This window comes from Rhipicephalus sanguineus, chromosome 8 (assembly GCF_013339695.2).
Source record: "Rhipicephalus sanguineus isolate Rsan-2018 chromosome 8, BIME_Rsan_1.4, whole genome shotgun sequence".
Lineage (NCBI taxonomy): Eukaryota > Metazoa > Arthropoda > Arachnida > Ixodida > Ixodidae > Rhipicephalus > Rhipicephalus sanguineus.
This window is the reverse complement of record NC_051183.1, coordinates 164,509,535-164,526,640: the sequence shown is the minus strand read 5'-3', so window position 1 is coordinate 164,526,640 and position 17,106 is coordinate 164,509,535. Positions and strand designations below refer to the sequence as shown.

The 17,106-nt window shown below is 52.3% G+C and overlaps 1 protein-coding gene across 1 annotated transcript in view; it reads left to right on the top strand.

Annotated features, from left to right (window-relative positions):
- The window catches only part of LOC119402449 (cytochrome P450 4c3), a 215,430-nt gene that overhangs the window by 117,670 nt on the left and 80,654 nt on the right, over positions 1–17,106 (top strand). Inside the window, exon 7 of the mRNA XM_037669602.2 lies at positions 6,154–6,297. Within this exon, the coding sequence (XP_037525530.1) occupies positions 6,154–6,297 (144 nt within the window). The remainder of the gene's footprint in view (positions 1–6,153; positions 6,298–17,106) is intronic.

Genomic DNA, 17,106 nt, shown 5'->3' with positions numbered 1-17,106 from the left:
GCACCTCCATCGGTTGCTGCCCTTAGTTTTCCGGATACGGGCTGGGTGACCGGCCTCGCGTTGGGCCAGTGTATGGTCGGCGTTGGGGGGAGACGTAGCGGCCTGGCGACGGCGAACGGGAAGGTTGTCGGGGCGTCCATTGCGTTCCCGCGAGGTAGTCGGCGATGTCGTGTGGTCTTTCCCCTCGCTGTGGACGCGGCGCGTCGATGGCGAACCCACGCAGTCCCATCTGTCGGTACTGGCAGCGGCGGTAAGTGTGGCCAGCTTCCCCGCAATGGTAGCAGAGTGGGCGGTGGTCGGGGGTGCGCCAAACGTCGGTCTTTCTCGGCGTGTATAGCTGGCCGGCTGGCGGGCGGTATGACGTCGTTGGCGGCGGCGGTGGCGCCTGGCGGCGGAACTGCTGGGGTGGCGCGGCGTCTTGACGTGGGCGAGGAGGGGGGGCGTTGCGTCGGGCTGCAGCGGCATAGCTCACTGCTTGCGGCTGTGGCTGCGCTGACTCGGGGGTGCCCAGAGACTGCTGTATTTTCTCTCGGACGATATCAGCGATCGAGGCAACTTCAGGCTGTGGTAAGGGTAAAAGCTTGCGCAGTTCTTCCCGCACGATCGCTCGGATCGTTTCACGCAGGTCGTCGGAGCCGACGGCATGAACAGCTGGGCTGTCTTCAATCGATCGGCGATTGTACTGGCGGTTGCGCATTTCCAGGGTCTTCTCGATCGTCGTCGCCTCTGAGATGAATTCTTGGACTGTCGAGGGTGGGTTCCGCATCAGCCCAGCGAAGAGCTCTTGCTTTACCCCTCGCATGAGCAACCTGACTTTCTTGCCCTCGGGCATGGCTGGGTCAGCGTGGCGGAACAGTCTGGTCATTTCCTCTCCAAAGATGGCAACACTTTCATTTGGAAGTTGGACCCGCGTCTCTAGCAAGGCTGCGGCCCTTTCTTTTCTGACGACGCTTGCAAACGTCTGCAGAAAAGCGCTGCGAAAGGCGTCCCAAGTTCGAAGAGTGGACTCCCGATTCTCGAACCAGGTCCTTGCTGCGTCTTCGAGGTAAAAGTAAACGTGACGCAGCTTGTCCTCGGAGTCCCAGTTGTTGAATGTTGAGACCCTTTCGAAAGTCTCGAGCCAGGTGTCCGGGTCTTCGAATGACGACCCGCGGAAGGTTGGCGGCTCCTTGGGCTGCCGGAGTAGGATCGGCGCAGGCTGCACGGGGTCGGTCATCGTCGCTGCGGTGGGTGTTGGGACCTTGGGCTGCCTGGTTTGTTCGGGAAGGAGCCCGTGCTCTGGCTGCAGTCCCTTCTGCCTGCGGCTTGTTCGACGATCCGGGTATTCTTTGCTGTCGTCCTCCTCGCGGCTTGGACTTGGGTCAGCGCTTCGCGGGGGCGTCCGGATCATGGAAGAAGCAGCACCTCCACCAGATGTCACGTGGTCGTGACGTCGACGAAGACAGCAGTCGGCGTTTGTAGGATGAAACTGTTTATTTGGCCGAACTTGTGGCCGGAAAATGAGAACTAGAACTACAGCAATGCACGCTGTACAATGATAGCGGCGAACAGGGCGTCGTCCGTCGATCAACTGACAAACGGTCAATCGCGTCGGCTTTTATACAGGCGGTATCGAACTTTCCAGCAATATCGCTGGTGGCGGCGTTATCTCTAGACAAAGCTGGAACATTCGCGTGCGGGGCGCAATCTTAACAGAACGATCTACTATAGACGTGAAGCTTCTCGAACAATGCTTCGCGGACAGTGTCGAGCGTTGATAACCGTCCCTGCCGGTCAAACCCGAATACATCAAAACAAGACAAGAAGTGGGCGTGGCAATAGGTACGATATCTTCACTCGGTCGACGATCGCACTCAAAACCGGGGCAAGGGCAGCCGGCAGGCATTCTCTGGATTTGTCGGCATCGCTCGGACTCGGCACGAAACCGCGCCCCACTGGTAGCACTCGCGGTCGTTTGCCGTGTCGTCGTCGTACTGGATGACGATGCGGTCACTCAGGAGCGTTTGCGACTGTAGTTTCCATGCTTGCCCAGCACTCGGAGGGGCCTTCGAAGTGGCGGCCATTAGACATAGCGGTCACAGGTATCGCGGCCTCTGATTGGTTGGCGCCGCCGTACGCGTCGTGACGTAGGCCAAAATATCAAAGTTATCTTGACCTCTCGCGCCTCGAGGCGTATCGACGCGTACACCCCTCCGCAACCGACGCCGAGAGGCGCATTTGACGCGTAGGCGCGTGCATACGCGTGCCAGTGGTTGGGCATTGACGTGCACGACGTCGTCCTTGGCGCCGCGTCGAGAGCATGTCTTGCGATGACTGTGTGAGTACCTGTGAGTCGATTGATTCCGCAGCGGCGAAACCTGGTGGAATCAGACTTGACTTAGCGTGTGTGGGCGGCGGGGTTGTGATGGCCCGAGGTTCGAAACCAGCGGTTAACGCGGCAGGGAGTAAGTGCCGGTTGCGGTAGGGCTAGCACGAACCCTCGAAGTCGGTCGTATGCCTGCGGCTCAGGAGGAGGCACACCGCATCGCAGAGCAAGAGGAAGCACGGCTACCGTGATGGCGTACTTGTCCTGCCGCGAGAGCGTGTGACGCAGGTAGAAACGAAGTCTAGAAGTACACGTTGCTGGGCTAGTCGGTTCATGTCCAAGTACAAGCCACAAAGTATGGCTGTTTCTTGCGCGAGGAAATAACGAGGGAAGGGGTCCAGGGGGATAAAAGAAAAAGAAAAGAAAATCCCTGGACCCCTTCCCTCGTTATTTCCTCGCGCAAGAAACAGGCATATTTTGTGGCTTGTACTTAGGTAGAAACGAGCCTCCATCTTGATGAGCCAGATGGGTGGACATCGCGGCCAGAATTCGGGAAACAGCAGGAGCAGTGCGCCGTGGTTTCATCCGGTCGCAGCGCCATCGGGATAGGCGTGTCAGAGGTCGGTTGATTCGGTGTGAACGTCCAGTGGAATCTTCTCGAAGGTCGTTCCAAGGTCCGGGTCACCACTGCAGCGGAGATGAAGAAGGATGCTGCTACGTGCGTTACCAAAACCAACTGATTTATTCGATGGCCCACGCGCTCGCCTCTCGTGCCTCCGCATGCTTCATCGTCCTTGCTTCGCTGGCAGGCGACATGCATTTCGCTCAGCGCATCTACATTACAATGGCGACCAGCCTTCACGCCAACAGGCCAACATGCTCTAACGCAGCTCTTACTTTGAGAAACGCCTCAGGCGTTGCTTTGGGTGACGCTTTATGCGCTGTAGCTCAGCCGGTGCATACTAAAGCGTTAAGTTACCGAGCAGCGGTGCTTCCAGCCAAAGAGCTGGCCACTTCCTTGAAAGCTCTCAAGCGGTTTGCCGGCATCGTGCTGTTTCACAGGAAGTCCATTTCGAAACTTTAGAAACCCGTGGCGAACGTACTATTGGCGAGCTTATGGACGTGTTCATGTGCAAGAACGAAGAGCCAGGCCACAGCAATGTGCTCCTTGAACTGTTGTGCCACAAATTCTGAACAGCCATGCTTTTAATATCACAGGCAAGAATGCATGCAGTTGCCAAGATGTATAAAAGGAAGCAATTGTAGCAAAAGCTGCTAAAATTGTAGAATGCATTTTAGCTGTTGCATTCTTGACACGCTAAGATATTGCGAATAAGCGTTCGCTTTTGAAGTGCCCCGTGTGGATCCGGTTCACTTTTTACACAATTTCTGTCCTGGGAACGAAAGCTCTCAACACAGCCGCCGCGGCTATGTTACGCAATCACATCGCTTGTATCACACGAAATGGGCCCGGTATAAGCGCTTGAGCAGTGCTTCATTAGCATACTCGACGTGCTTAATATAGTGCAGTATGCAAATGTCCCTGTTTATGCTCACTAGCGGCACCGTACTGTGAGCGGCACGTGAACCGAAGCATACGCGCCGGTCCCACTGGGTTTCGCCGGTACTCACAGGCATAGTTTGAAAAGGAGGCGTTAGCTCATTCACGGTTAGAACGCACACAAAGCAATACATTGTTTTCAATAGTGCATCTTTCACACATTAAGCCCTTGGGTCTAGGTCAGAAATTTTCGGTCTGCGTTAAAATCGCCTGCACGTTGCGCGACATCACAAAACTGAAAATTCACAACGTCGAAACGACGTACATACACTAAAACGTGCATTACCTTTTTAATGCGCCGTTCAATGTATGCCGAACTTTTTTCGAAATAATCGGGCGATTGCTAGTTTCGAAGAGGATAGACGATGGCTTCCCGTTGATAATTTGGCACCGACTATAGTCGTAGCAGCTGGCGATAATGGATTTATTTGCGTATAATAAATATTTTCAGGGATAATATAATGCTGTTGAGCCACCCGTGTGCGTATACGGCATTGCTTTGTGAACCCGTTTTTCTTGAGGGCGCGTTGGTAATGGCTTCATGCAAGTCACCATGAATGTTGCAAGTCGCAGCATAAGAAAGCAGATTAATCGGAGGCGCAGGCGGAACCCTCGCCCGCCGCTGCTCCGCTCTAGTTTCATCCCGCTCAACTCTTCTGCGGCGCTCATTGACTCGCAACAGCCAAAGAGACAGAGCAGGCAACGCAGTATGTTTCCAAAAAAAAAAAAAAGGATTTCCTGTCAACAGCAACAGCAAATAATGCACATCTTCATAATATTTGCTGGTTGCCGGTAATGTACTTGTGACGTCAGGTTGAAGGGAAGGACTTCTTAGAGCTCATCAGTGGCCTCCTGCGCAAGGTTTGAAGCATAGCACGCATCGTAGTGGGAAGTGAATGTTCGCTGAGAAGACAGACCAGGATGGTGTTGTTTCACTAGCACTTCTTTTTTCAATTGCTGCCTTGAAGCAGACAAGACCACTTGTCGAAACGCTGGCTGCAGCGACACTCCCCTGTTCGGTGATAGCGCATCTCTGTAACGTAGTGACAGCCGCGACTGCGCAGTCTCGCCAGATACAGGACAGAATGCTGCCAGTGTCTCTCTATGTCGAAAACCAGACCTTTTCTTGTCATTCTTACGTGTGTATGCGTTGTTTCATATATTAACCAAAACAAATGGGTAATATACAGTATATCCTGAACAGTAGTAGTGTTGATATATTGGTCCCCACATATATGCTGTTTGATTTATTTATTTATTTATTTATTTATTTATTTATTTATTTATTTAATACAACCTGAGTTCATTGATTCCATGCAGGGCAGATAAAGTACGTTGAGTCACAAAAAGCAAAACAGTGCTGACACAACTTTTACAAACAAACAAAAAAAAGTGCGAGACGAAAGAGGCCGGCTGGGGCAACAGTCTATGTGTCTTTCCTTGTCTTCATTTCTTTGCGCTGCACATACTTCATAAAAAAGTTAGAGCATTTTGGTGATGTTGACGAGTAGGTCTCGTCGTTAGTGAACGCATGTGCATACGTTGCCGGGTCAAGTGCAAGTTTGTTACTGAATTACTGAGAAAGAAATCGTAGGCGTAATTTTTTTCAACGTTATTCAAGTATTGGAATATTATTAGACCATCAGTTACGTTGGAGAGTCGTATGTCGAAAATTTGTAGGAAACAAACCGGCACGCTGTCTTTGTATTCGTTCAGGTTTCCTTACACTACGTTGTGTGTAGGGATACCGGACAATACAGGCGCAATGAAGCTTCGCCGGAATTAAGTAGTAATGAGAAAGTATAGTTTAACTGATTCCTGAGAACAGACAATTTTTTCTTTACGTGCTATGTTCAGTTTTATGTGACTCTAAGCTTCATTCAAGAGTTTGTAGTCCTATCCCGCAAAAGCTGCTATGTTGCACAAGGGTTCTTAGGTGGGCTAGTTGGTTTATGAAGATTGTGGCATAACAGCAAGGGCGTAGCCAGAAATTTTTTTCGGTGGAAGAAATTTGGGGGGGGGGGGAGGGGGGAGGTGGCGGCACGGGCCCGTTGTGCCAGCCGCTGGCTGCGCCACTGCATAAGAGCATAAAAAAGTGAAACTGATAGTTATGCCGGCCGGCCGACTCATTTAACAGCGTTTGTGCTCTTTTTTGATTGCTCGGCTGCCTACATGCTCTGCCTTTTCAATAAAAAAACAAAAAAAAACATTTGATAGTCAGCACTGTGTGCTCATTGCCTCGTTCATTTGCGCTGCTATAATGCATGCTCCTATGTTGCTGCTTCAGATTCTCAGAAGCCGCAAGAAGGCGTACAAGATTGAGGGCGCGAGGAAGCAGAGCTTCATGGACATCCTTCTGCGCATGCACATGGAAGAGGGCGTCTTCACCGAGGAAGAGATCAGGGAAGAAGTCAACACGTTCATGATCGGGGTGAGCAGACACCTGCCTGCCGGTTTTTCCTATTTCCACGTTTTAGTGGCTTTCTTCGAGTGTAACCATGCACCAACTTCCCTAATAAGCAACTCTATCGAAGTTAATCTGCTTCAGCTGAGCTGTCTCGCACAGCTTTCAGCATGTGCATTGCACCCACGTCATTTGATAGCCAACAACCTTTTCGGTAAGAGTACTTTCGCATCTTCCAGTTCTTCGGTTGCAGCACTGTAAAAGGCAGGAATTTAGGACCGCTCCTGCATATGTCTGCTGGAGTACAAGTTCCTTGTGTGTACGGCCTTGTTGGTGTGACGTAACAGGACAGGCACACAGCAGGAACACATATATCGCTCTTGTTGTGTTCGGCTTGTGTCCCTGTCCTTCAAGCGCGTTACTTTTGTAACGTGTGAAACGTGATATCCCTTACACTAATGTTATTAATAGTTCCGGTAACGCTTCTTGAGGTACAACCTTGTTAAGCGCGCCCGATTTGATCGCATTCAAAGCTAAAATGTCCCATGACAGCACGTTCACAGTGCATAGAAGCTTAGCCATACAACTCAAAGAACCTGATTCGATGGGCCTCGACGTTGAAGAAAACATATTAACCATGCGCCACTACACCGAACAACTAAGAATTCCAGCCGATAAATTGGCTTCGATTGCTGTTATCATAACGAAAACATTATATCTGAGGAGTGTTTCCAGACAACGGCACTGACGAAGACGCAGAAATAAAGACGACATAGCGCTGGTGTCGTCTTTGCATCTGTGTCGCCGTCAGTGCACCTGGCTGGAAGCCCTCTTCACTATGCGTAACCAACGAGCTCAAGGAAGCCCTATTATGCCTGATAGCTTAATGACATGACGGCGTTTCAGAATTGATTGAGAACAGAAACGGCAAATGCGCATGCGATTAAGCCACAATAGAACTTACGCCGAGGCGCCCTATCGCGGAGAGACAAAAAGTGCGCTGTAACCACTACGCCCTTCGAGGCGCACGTTGTATCTTCTCCCAGCACTCCTTCGCACGAGGCTGTTGAGCAAAAGTTCTGCTTCGGTTCAGTGCCTTCATTCCGAAGTTCCGCTTAGGAGAAGTAAGCCTTCATTGCGGTTCGCCAACCGGTCTCCGCCGTTGATCTGATTCCAGTACGGCGCAGCAGTAAACTTCACCTTGTTTTATGATGGCACGTGTAAAGTAAACTATCGATGCGCGAAGGAACCAGACCGACAACCGTTCATTGTTCCTACTTCTTTTTTCGCAATGCTCGCCTGCACGCGTTTATTGACCTTTTTCTACATACTCCCGCCCCCCAGTAGCGTCACACAGCCCGAGCGTGCACAATTTCAGCACTGACCTTCTTGTGAACCTGCCATGTTGCGCTTTCACACGGCAGGCTCTGGTTGTTCGATCTTGTCCAGGAATATTTGCAGTACTCGTTTCAGCGGCCAAACACTTCTACAAATGCCATACTCCTCGATGATCGCCACATAATCTAGTTGGAGACAGCTGCTGGCATGTGCTGGGCAAAGTTGAAGTGCCCGCAGCTCTAGCAGATACTCTTTCCTCCATGAGATTCACAGTTGATCGACAAACTTCTGACGGTTCCTTAACTTACTGAGGTCGCGTCGAGCAGCCCGACTACTTCGAGCCCCGTAGTCAGGGCTTAAAGTCTCCTTTCATCGGAAGGGAACCTTCATAAAGCGGCAGTATATATATATATATTGAGAAGAGGTTTATTGGCGGTGCGTTCCTGTGGTGACGCTCTGAACAAACACAGCGAGTCGGGGCAGAGCACCGTCCAGAAAGATGCCAGCGACAAGCAGCGCGAGGCGAGCGTTGGCGATACTGCTGACCGGCGACGCGTCTTCTTCTTCACAATTCGCCCCCGCCGGAAAAGAGCCATCCTGGCGACCTAGGAGTCTGGAGGCAGAGGGCTGTGGTATGGCTTGAGACGTGCCACGTGGACGAGGTCACGTCCACGCCGGCGCATGTCGTCAGATGGGGAAACTGGCTCAATGATAAAGTTCACCGGGGATGTTTGCTCCAAAACACGGTAAGGCCCTTGGTACTTTGGGACGAGCTTTGAGGAAAGCCCAGGAGCGTGGTACGGAACAGCCAGCCATACAAGAGATCCAGGGGAATAGCTGGGACTTGGAAGTGAGTCGGCGTTGTTTTCCTTCTGGCGCTGTTGTTCTTGGGATGTAAAGGTGCGCGCGAGTTGGCGGCACTCTTCCGCTTGTCGGGCAGCTTCGGACACAGGTGGGCATTCGGAAGCGTCCGGACGATATGGTAGGAGAGTGTCGATGGTGTGCGAAGGTTCGCGGCCATACAGGAGGAAGAAAGGTGAGAATCCCGTGGTAGCCTGTGTCGCGGTGTTGTATGCGAACGTTATGAAGGGAAGAACGCGGTCCCAGTTACCATGATCAGATGTCACGTACATCGCGAGCATGTCACCGAGGGTGCGGTTGAATCGTTCGGTGAGCCCGTTAGTCTGCGGGTGGTATGCCGTGGTCCGTCGATGAACAACGTGGCATTCGGAAAGCAGAGCTTCGACGACTTCCGAGAGGAAGGCTCGACCTCTGTCACTAAGGAGTTCCCGAGGTGCGCCATGTCGAAGGATGAATCGGCGTAGGACGAAAGACGCTACGTCCCGCGCAGTGGCACTTGGCAGAGCAGCAGTTTCGGCGTAGCGTGTCAAATGGTCCACAGCGACTATGATCCACCGATTGCCATCCGGTGTCATTGGAAGTGGGCCGTAGAGATCTATGCCGACGCGGTCGAAGGGGTTGGCAGGGCACGGAAGTGGCTGCAAGGCTCCAGACGCGCGTGAAGGCGGTGATTTGCGACGCTGACAGTCGGGGCAGCACTGAACAAATTTTCGTACAAAGTTGTACATGCCGCGCCAGTAGTAGCGATGGCGAATACGTTCATAGGTTTTGAAAACTCCGGCATGGCCACATTGTGGATCGTCGTGGAAGGCAGCACATATTTGTGATCTTAAGCTTCGGGGAATTACCAAGAGCCATTTACGGCCTGCGGGAGCGTAGTTCCGTCGGTGTAGCAGCCGATCACGAATGGCGAAATGGGCAGCTTGGCGGCGGAGAGATCGGGATGCAGGAGTGGGCGAGGCTCCCGAAAGATAGCCGAAAAGAGAAGCGATCCATGGGTCACGGCGTTGTTCAGTAGCTACGGAGTCAATGTCGAGAGATGTGACTGAGTGTGTGCAGTTCGTTGCGCAGGCCGAGTCTGGAGGTAGAGGCGAACGAGACAAGGCGTCCGCGTCAGAGTGCTTGCGTCCGCTGCGATAGATGACGCGAATATCGTACTCCTGAATTCGGAGTGCCCAACGGGCTAGTCGGCCAGACGGATCTTTCAACGTGGCGAGCCAACAAAGGGCATGGTGATCCGTTACCAGGTCGAACGGGCGACCGTACAAATACGGGCGGAACTTGGTAAGCGCCCATACTAGAGCTAAGCACTCCTTTTCAGTGACGCTGTAATTGGTCTCTGCTTTTGTCAGCGTGCGACTCGCATAGGCGACGACGTATTCGGAGTAGCCGGGCTTACGTTGGGCGAGGACAGCGCCAAGACCGACCCCACTAGCGTCTGTATGCACTTCAGTTGCAGCTGTTGGGTCGAAATGGCGAAGGATGGGAGGAGAAGTGAGCAGACGACGGAGCGTAGCAAACGCGACGTCGCACTCAGGAGACCAGGAGGAGAGGTCTGTGTCGCCGCGTAGGAGCTGGGTCAACGGCGACATGATGGACGCGAAATTTCGAACGAAGCGCCGGAAGTAGGAGCATAGTCCGACAAAACTTCGAAGCTCTTTGATGGTAACAGGCTTCGGGAACTCGGCGACGGCACGAAGTTTCGCAGGGTCGGGTAGAACACCGTGCTTAGATACTATGTGGCCTAAGATGGTCAGCTCCCGCGCGGCGAAGCGGCACTTCTTAAGGTTGAGTTGCAGTCCAGCGTTGGTTAAACACGTGAAAACCTGTCTGAGCCGATGTAGATGGGTAGGAAAATCGGGAGAGAAAACGACAATATCGTCGAGGTAGCATAAACACATAGACCACTTGAGGCCACGCAATGTGTTGTCCATGAGTCGTTCAAACGTGGCAGGTGCGTTGCAAAGGCCAAAGGGCATCACGTTGAATTCGTACAGCCCGTCAGGTGTAATAAATGCAGTTTTCTCGCGATCAGCTTCAGCCATCGGAACCTGCCAGTAGCCAGAACGTAAGTCTAAGGACGAGAAGAATTCTGCTCCTTGAAGGCTGTCAAGGGCGTCGTCGATGCGCGGCAAAGGATAGACGTCTTTCCGCGTCACCTTATTTAAGCGACGGTAGTCGACGCAAAAACGAATAGACCCGTCCTTCTTGCGAACTAGCACGACAGGAGATGCCCAAAGACTGTGGGATGGTTGAATAACGCCACGGCGTAGCATATCTTCGACCTGGTCGTTGATGACGCGACGCTCTGCAGCAGAGACGCGGTACGGTCTTTGACGCAACGGCTGGTGCGAACCGGTGTCAATGTAGTGGTGGACTTCCGACGTGCGGCCCAACTGCGGCTGGGAAACATCGAACGAAGTCGTGAAGTGTTGGAGAAGTCGAAGAAGCGCGGCGCGTTCTTCGGCAGTCAGGGTATCAGCGATTGAACTCGTGAATATTTCACTCGACGAGCCCTCCTGTGTTGAAAGGGCAAGAAGATCGCTCGAGTCAGTATGACACGATTCGTCTGGCACGTTCAGAAAGAACGAAGGGTCAAGCTCTTCCACGCGACCGAGACATTCGCCGACAAGCAACGTAACCGGTGCGGAGAGGGAATTGTAGACAAAAATATTGCTGTGGCCGGCAGCGATGTCAAGAGCAGCAAAAGGCAGTGGGACGGCTCTGCGACTCATGAAGGTGTCGGAAGGTGTGAACAAGACCGTAGCATCGTTGAGGCCACCGCAAAAGACAGGGACAACGGCAAGAGAGGCAGGCGGAATGTCGGTGTCCTCGCGCACGACGAGTTTAGGCAGCTGAACAAGAGCGTCGTGGAATGGCTCTGCACACAGCGGCGAAAATTCAACTTCAGCGCGTGCGCAGTCGATGACGGCATTGTGACGTGATAGAAAATCCCACCCGAGGATGACGTCGTGCGAGCAGGCAGAAAGAACAATAAACTCCACGACGTACATAGTGCCCTGTATGAATACGCGGGCAGTACAGGATGCGAGAGGTGTGATGTGCTGTGCGCTGGCCGTGCGTAGCGACAGTCCAGAGAGCGGCGTGGTCACTTTGCGTAGTGAACGGCAGAGCTTGGCGGCTATAACAGAAACGGCTGCGCCGGTGTCTACAAGGGCAAATGAAGGAAAACCATCGACAGATACGGCGACTACGTTAGCAGGGGAAGTGCGAGGACTTGGGCAGTTCGAAGATGGCGCAGTTCTTGCCTCTTGAACTGCGGCGTTTAGTTTTCCTGGTTCGAGGGTCCGGGTCGGCGACGCATTGGGGAGAGCGATCGCCGTCGAGGAGATGGTGAGCGGCGCGACGGAAAGTCAGGGTGGTCAGTGTAAGCATCCGATGGTGAGGGTCCGGTAGGAGATGGGCGCATGGGATGAGCGCCGTATTGGAACGGCCGGGTAGCGTCGCTGGATGTTTGAAAGCGACGGCGACAATATCGAGCAACGTGCCCTGGAGTACCGCAGGCGTAGCAAATGGGGCGATTGTCAGGAGTCCTCCAAGAAGTGCTGACTCGCGGCTCGGCCCAAGATATAGGAAGAGGTGCAGATCGGTGGGCATATTGCTGCATAGGTGAGTAAGGCTGCTGGGGAGGCCTACGCACCACCTGGGCATACGTAATAGGTGAGGCTACGGGCTGCATAACCGGCGCATATGTAAGAGGCGCGGCCACGGACTGCTGATGGTGAGCGACGGGAACGGCTTGAGCGACCTCTTCGGCAATAACAGTGCGGAGCGTTGGCGGCAGACGAGAGGGCGGCTCCTGTGTGAAGGGGACCAAGGAAAGTTGACGAGCAACTTCTTCGCGCACGAAGTCCTTGATCTCCTGAAGCGTCGGCGAGTGCTCGGGAACAGTACCAAGACTCGAGAGCGAGTCGGCGTGCGATGAAAATGGCCGAGTCAGGGCGCGCTGCTTCCTCAACTCGTCATAACTTTGGCATAAAGTGACGACTTCCGAAACTGTGCGAGGATTCCTGGCCAGGAGCATCTGAAATGCGCCATCGTCGATCCCTTTGAGGATGTGCTGAATCTTGTCCGACTCAGGCATGGCGGCGTTGACACGGTTACAAAGATCGATGATGTCTTCAATGTAACTTGTGAACGTTTCGGACGGCTTCTGTGCTCGTGTGCGCAAGCGTTGTTCGGCGCGGAATTTACGGACAGCGGGTCGGCCAAACACTTCAGCGAAAGACGTCTTGAACACTGACCATGTCGGGATGTCGCTCTTGTGGTTGTGATACCACATTTCGGCAACGTCAGTGAGATAAAACACGACGTGGGTCAACTTGTCGGCGTCATCCCACTTGTTGTGCGCGCTCACCAGTTCGTAGTTTGTGAACCAGTCTTCTACGTCGGTCTCACCGGCACCGCTGAAAACCTTGGGGTCCCTCAGCCGAGGAACTCCGGTGCCGCTGCCGGACTGGGCGGACGGGGCCGGTTGGTCGACGTTGGTTGTCATGACGGGCGGAAGTGTTCTGCTTCGCAGCTCCAGGTTCAGTTGACGGGGACCCTCAGCACCCTCCACCAATTGAGAAGAGGTTTATTGGCGGTGCGTTCCTGTGGTGACGCTCTGAACAAACACAGCGAGTCGGGGCAGAGCACCGTCCAGAAAGATGCCAGCGACAAGCAGCGCGAGGCGAGCGTTGGCGATACTGCTGACCGGCGACGCGTCTTCTTCTTCACAATATATACATATATATGTATATATATGCATGCTGTAGATTAAGCGTTGAGAGAGGTGTTTGCGATGATCACGGTGCAGTGAAGCCAACTGCCTCTAGAACTGAACAAATGCTTATGAGTGCTGTACAAATACATATATTATTCCGAACGTATTTCGGGCATATATTCAACGTGGCAATCCAATCAAGCATTAAATGAAGTTATTTTGGGAACGATTTTTCAAAAATAACTCGGGATGTAAAGGTTTAAATATATGTGAGCTCAAAGTAAGTAACATTAGTTGATTCACTGGATTCAGAACCTGAGGCATGACAATGCTATATTTTATTTTCACTATCACTTGCCAATAAAGTGGGCAAAAAACATGCGTCTTTGCAGTTACAGCAGACTTGTGATGCACAACTAAAAGAATTAAAATTGAGTGGCAAACTAAAGAGACCAAGTTGAACCATTACGGACTCACGAGCAGGCAGCTTCACCCTCAGGTGCCTCGTGAAACAGTATGCCGTGCCAAGACGCTCTGTTGAACAGGGTCGTGACCCGTGGTTTCAGGAGGCGGTTCCCGTGGTGTTCAGTGTCTCAGCGAATTGCGTTCAGCAGTACGACGATACCAGTTTTCTTCTGTTTTGCTGACACCCCGTCAACCAAGCATTCGCGATTGAATCATTATTCAGAAAATTACAGAGTTTGGCACTACTGCGAAAAAATTCAACTCCAGCACTTGTCAAATGGGTGCCGAAGTGCCACCGGGTGCCACCGTCGGACTGCCGAGGGGGGGCCGGACCCCTCCTTAAGAAATGATGGGGGGGCCGGGCCCCCGGACCCCCACCCTGACTTTAAGCCCTGCCCGTAGTCATCGCTGGTTCTCTCGGGAGAAGCCAGGAATAAAATCTCAAGCAGAACATGCTCAGCACATGTCACAGAAAGCTCTTCAGCGTCCGTATGCGTGTAGGTCAGTGGCCTCGAATTAGCAACCACCTTCACCTCCAGCCACACAACCGTGGTTTCTTCAAGGTTGAGCTTGCTCTGTCCCGGCACCTTACGTAATGATGACTTGAGTGACCGGAAAAGTATCTCCCAGTAGTCACCATACCAAGGCGCACCAAGTGAACCAAACTTCAACTCTATTCGATGCGTCAAGAGCAACGATGCAACTTTAGAGCTCTTCAAGACGATCTGAATGTTCTCTACATGTCGCGATGCTGTCCTAAATGGGAGCGCATTACTGGAGTACAGTGTTACTCGCACTCATGAGCCAAAAACCTTCAGAGTGCCAGTAAAAAGGCGTTTGTAGTGATGCCACTCGTCAAATCATGGTGCGTTGCTGTGGTAGTTACGCATGTTCCATAAGCCTACAGGCTGGCATTGACGGAGCTATACAAGTCTCACCCCTTCATCAAGGCAGTCGTTGAGGCTTGGGATGACTTGAGTTTTTGGTGATACGTCGATCACTTGGAACTTCTGGAAGTTCTTCGTGGTCAGAGATCCATCTCTTGGAACTTCTCGATGTGGCGCATGATAGATAACTCGATTGACGGGAGCATTCTTAGGCACCACTTCAGCATGGCTTAGCTCTAGGCATTGCTGGACGACCATGTCGTATTTCTCCGGCAATCCTTCGAGGCATAACGAAAACATTAGTAGCCTCTTTGGCAGTTTTTTCAGGCGTGTGAGCACGGCATCACGGTTGTTTCCAAATAGCTGTTTCTCATCTTCCTTCCAAGGCAGCGCCACGATGTATCTGTTCTCTTTCTTGCTAATAGTCCCTTGGAAGCGTGCAATGAACTCACGTAAAAGTGATTCGCCAGGATCTGTGAGGCCCGCTGCTTGAAGTTGCTGAAACGACTGGCGAATCTGCGAGATCATTGTGTCTGATCGTTTCGGCTCGCAGAACACAAACCACGAGGTTAGTGTCGCAGTTGAGAGAGGCACGTTCACGACTGGGCCCATGCAGCGTCCATTGAAACGCCGTGTTGATTGCGACCAAGCCTGGAATTTCCATGCTGTTCATGATTTCTCCTCTCATAATGTTCCAAAGATGGTCAGCTCCAATCAACAAGCTGATACCGGTCTCTGTCTCCGCTTCAAGAAAATTCTTGGTCACGAGTGCCTTTTTATGCACTTCCTCAATTGCCAAGGCGGAGTCCTTTGCCGTAGCTTTGGCCATTAGAGAGCAAGAACGTAGAGAGGAAGAACAATCAATCATAATCTCAGACTCCCAAGAAGCGTGCCGACTTTATATGAACGGACGCTTATCCGCAAAAATAATTAAACTGATTGGACCTAACTTAACCCAGGGACACCGGCTAACTTGGTGCCCCGCATACGCTGGCCTGGAAGGGAATGAGAGAGCGGACGATTTAGGTCGACACTTGACGAACCGAGCGGAGCGTCAGCCTCCCGCAATCGAAGCCTATTTAATGGTCCCAAAAGACATTCTCGCTTACCAGCGCCGCACACGACAAAAATATAGTGCCCCCCATAAATCGCTTGAAGGAGAATACCCTACGTATCTCCACAAGGTGCAGACGGGAGTCTTTTCAAATTTATCGCGGCTTAATTAAAAAAAAACATGGCTGATCCCCCCGTCATAGGAATCGGTATAACACGAAAGTGAAACGTTCTGTACTCACAAGTAGTGCTTATTCTGTAATTATATATAAGAGCTTGTACAATGTCTTTTCGTGCTTGGCAGCTATAGCACCGATTGGCGTGGATGCACCCATGTTGACGCCTAGTTCGTAGAGGTTCTTAGCTTAAGCCGCAAACGCGTGCGTCACGCTGGCCTCTGTCTCGCTAAACGAAGGCACGACATTCGCCCGTAGAAATCGTGTCATTTCTGCAACACGTATTGCAGCAGTTTTGTTAGTCGGTGCTCTCGCAATCGAAGTAGTCGGCGGCGGAGAAATCCCGGTGGTGCACGTGGTAGCTGCGCCGCTGCGCTACTCCGATGAGCCAGCGCATCGAGACGCTTTAAACATGACCTCCGATATTGCACGTAATCTCGGAGTAAGCGCTAGTAAGTGTCGATCGTGACGCATTACTTGTTGTCACCTCTCACAGACGGCAGCACCACCCCCGCTCCGCCCCGCCCCGCCTATCTACACCGCCAACCATGCCGCCAACACAGAGCACCGTGCGAGAGAGGAAGTGTGAAAGATATAACGCGCGTTCGTAGAGTGTCCGTCATCTGCGAGCTTAGCTCAGTCGGTAGAGCGCCGGGCGCTTACCGTCGCGGCCGCAGCGTTGTGGGTTCGATTCCCAGCGGCGGATCTTTTTCTTGGTTTTTTCTTTCTCACACGTTGGCGTCCATTTCATGAACGTCATATCCGGTAACGGAAGTGCTTGGTGGACCCCGGCATAAAACACTTTCGTGTTAATATATACCACGTTGTACCGTGACTCTTGCCCGTGGTGCGGCGGTTTTCCAGTTTTATATCACATCTCACGGGAGTGTGACCGAAAGCCAGCGAATTTAAACTCATTTTTAGGCAGCAACATTGTAGAAAGTTCGGAGGAGGCACAGCTTGCCACTTAGAGGTGCAATTAGCGCTTCTGAGTCAAGCTAGGCGAGCGGCGCAAGCCAGTGGGGCCCCGGACTTGGGGCCCCAACCAACATGCTCCTGAGTACCCTGTTTTTTACCCCTTCCCTCAAATAAAGTTTTGTTCTTCCTGATCGGCCTGGCGCAGAAGCTCCAGGAACAGGACGACATTGAACATACAATCTATGCGGACGATATAACCATCTGGGCGACCAAGGGCAGCGACGGCCAAATTGAAGCAGCGTTACAAGAGGCTATCGATACAGTAGAGAATTATCTACAAAATACAGGTCTCAGATGTTCCCCAAACAAATCGGAACTTCTACTGTATCGCCCCACACTCCGTGGTCGCCCC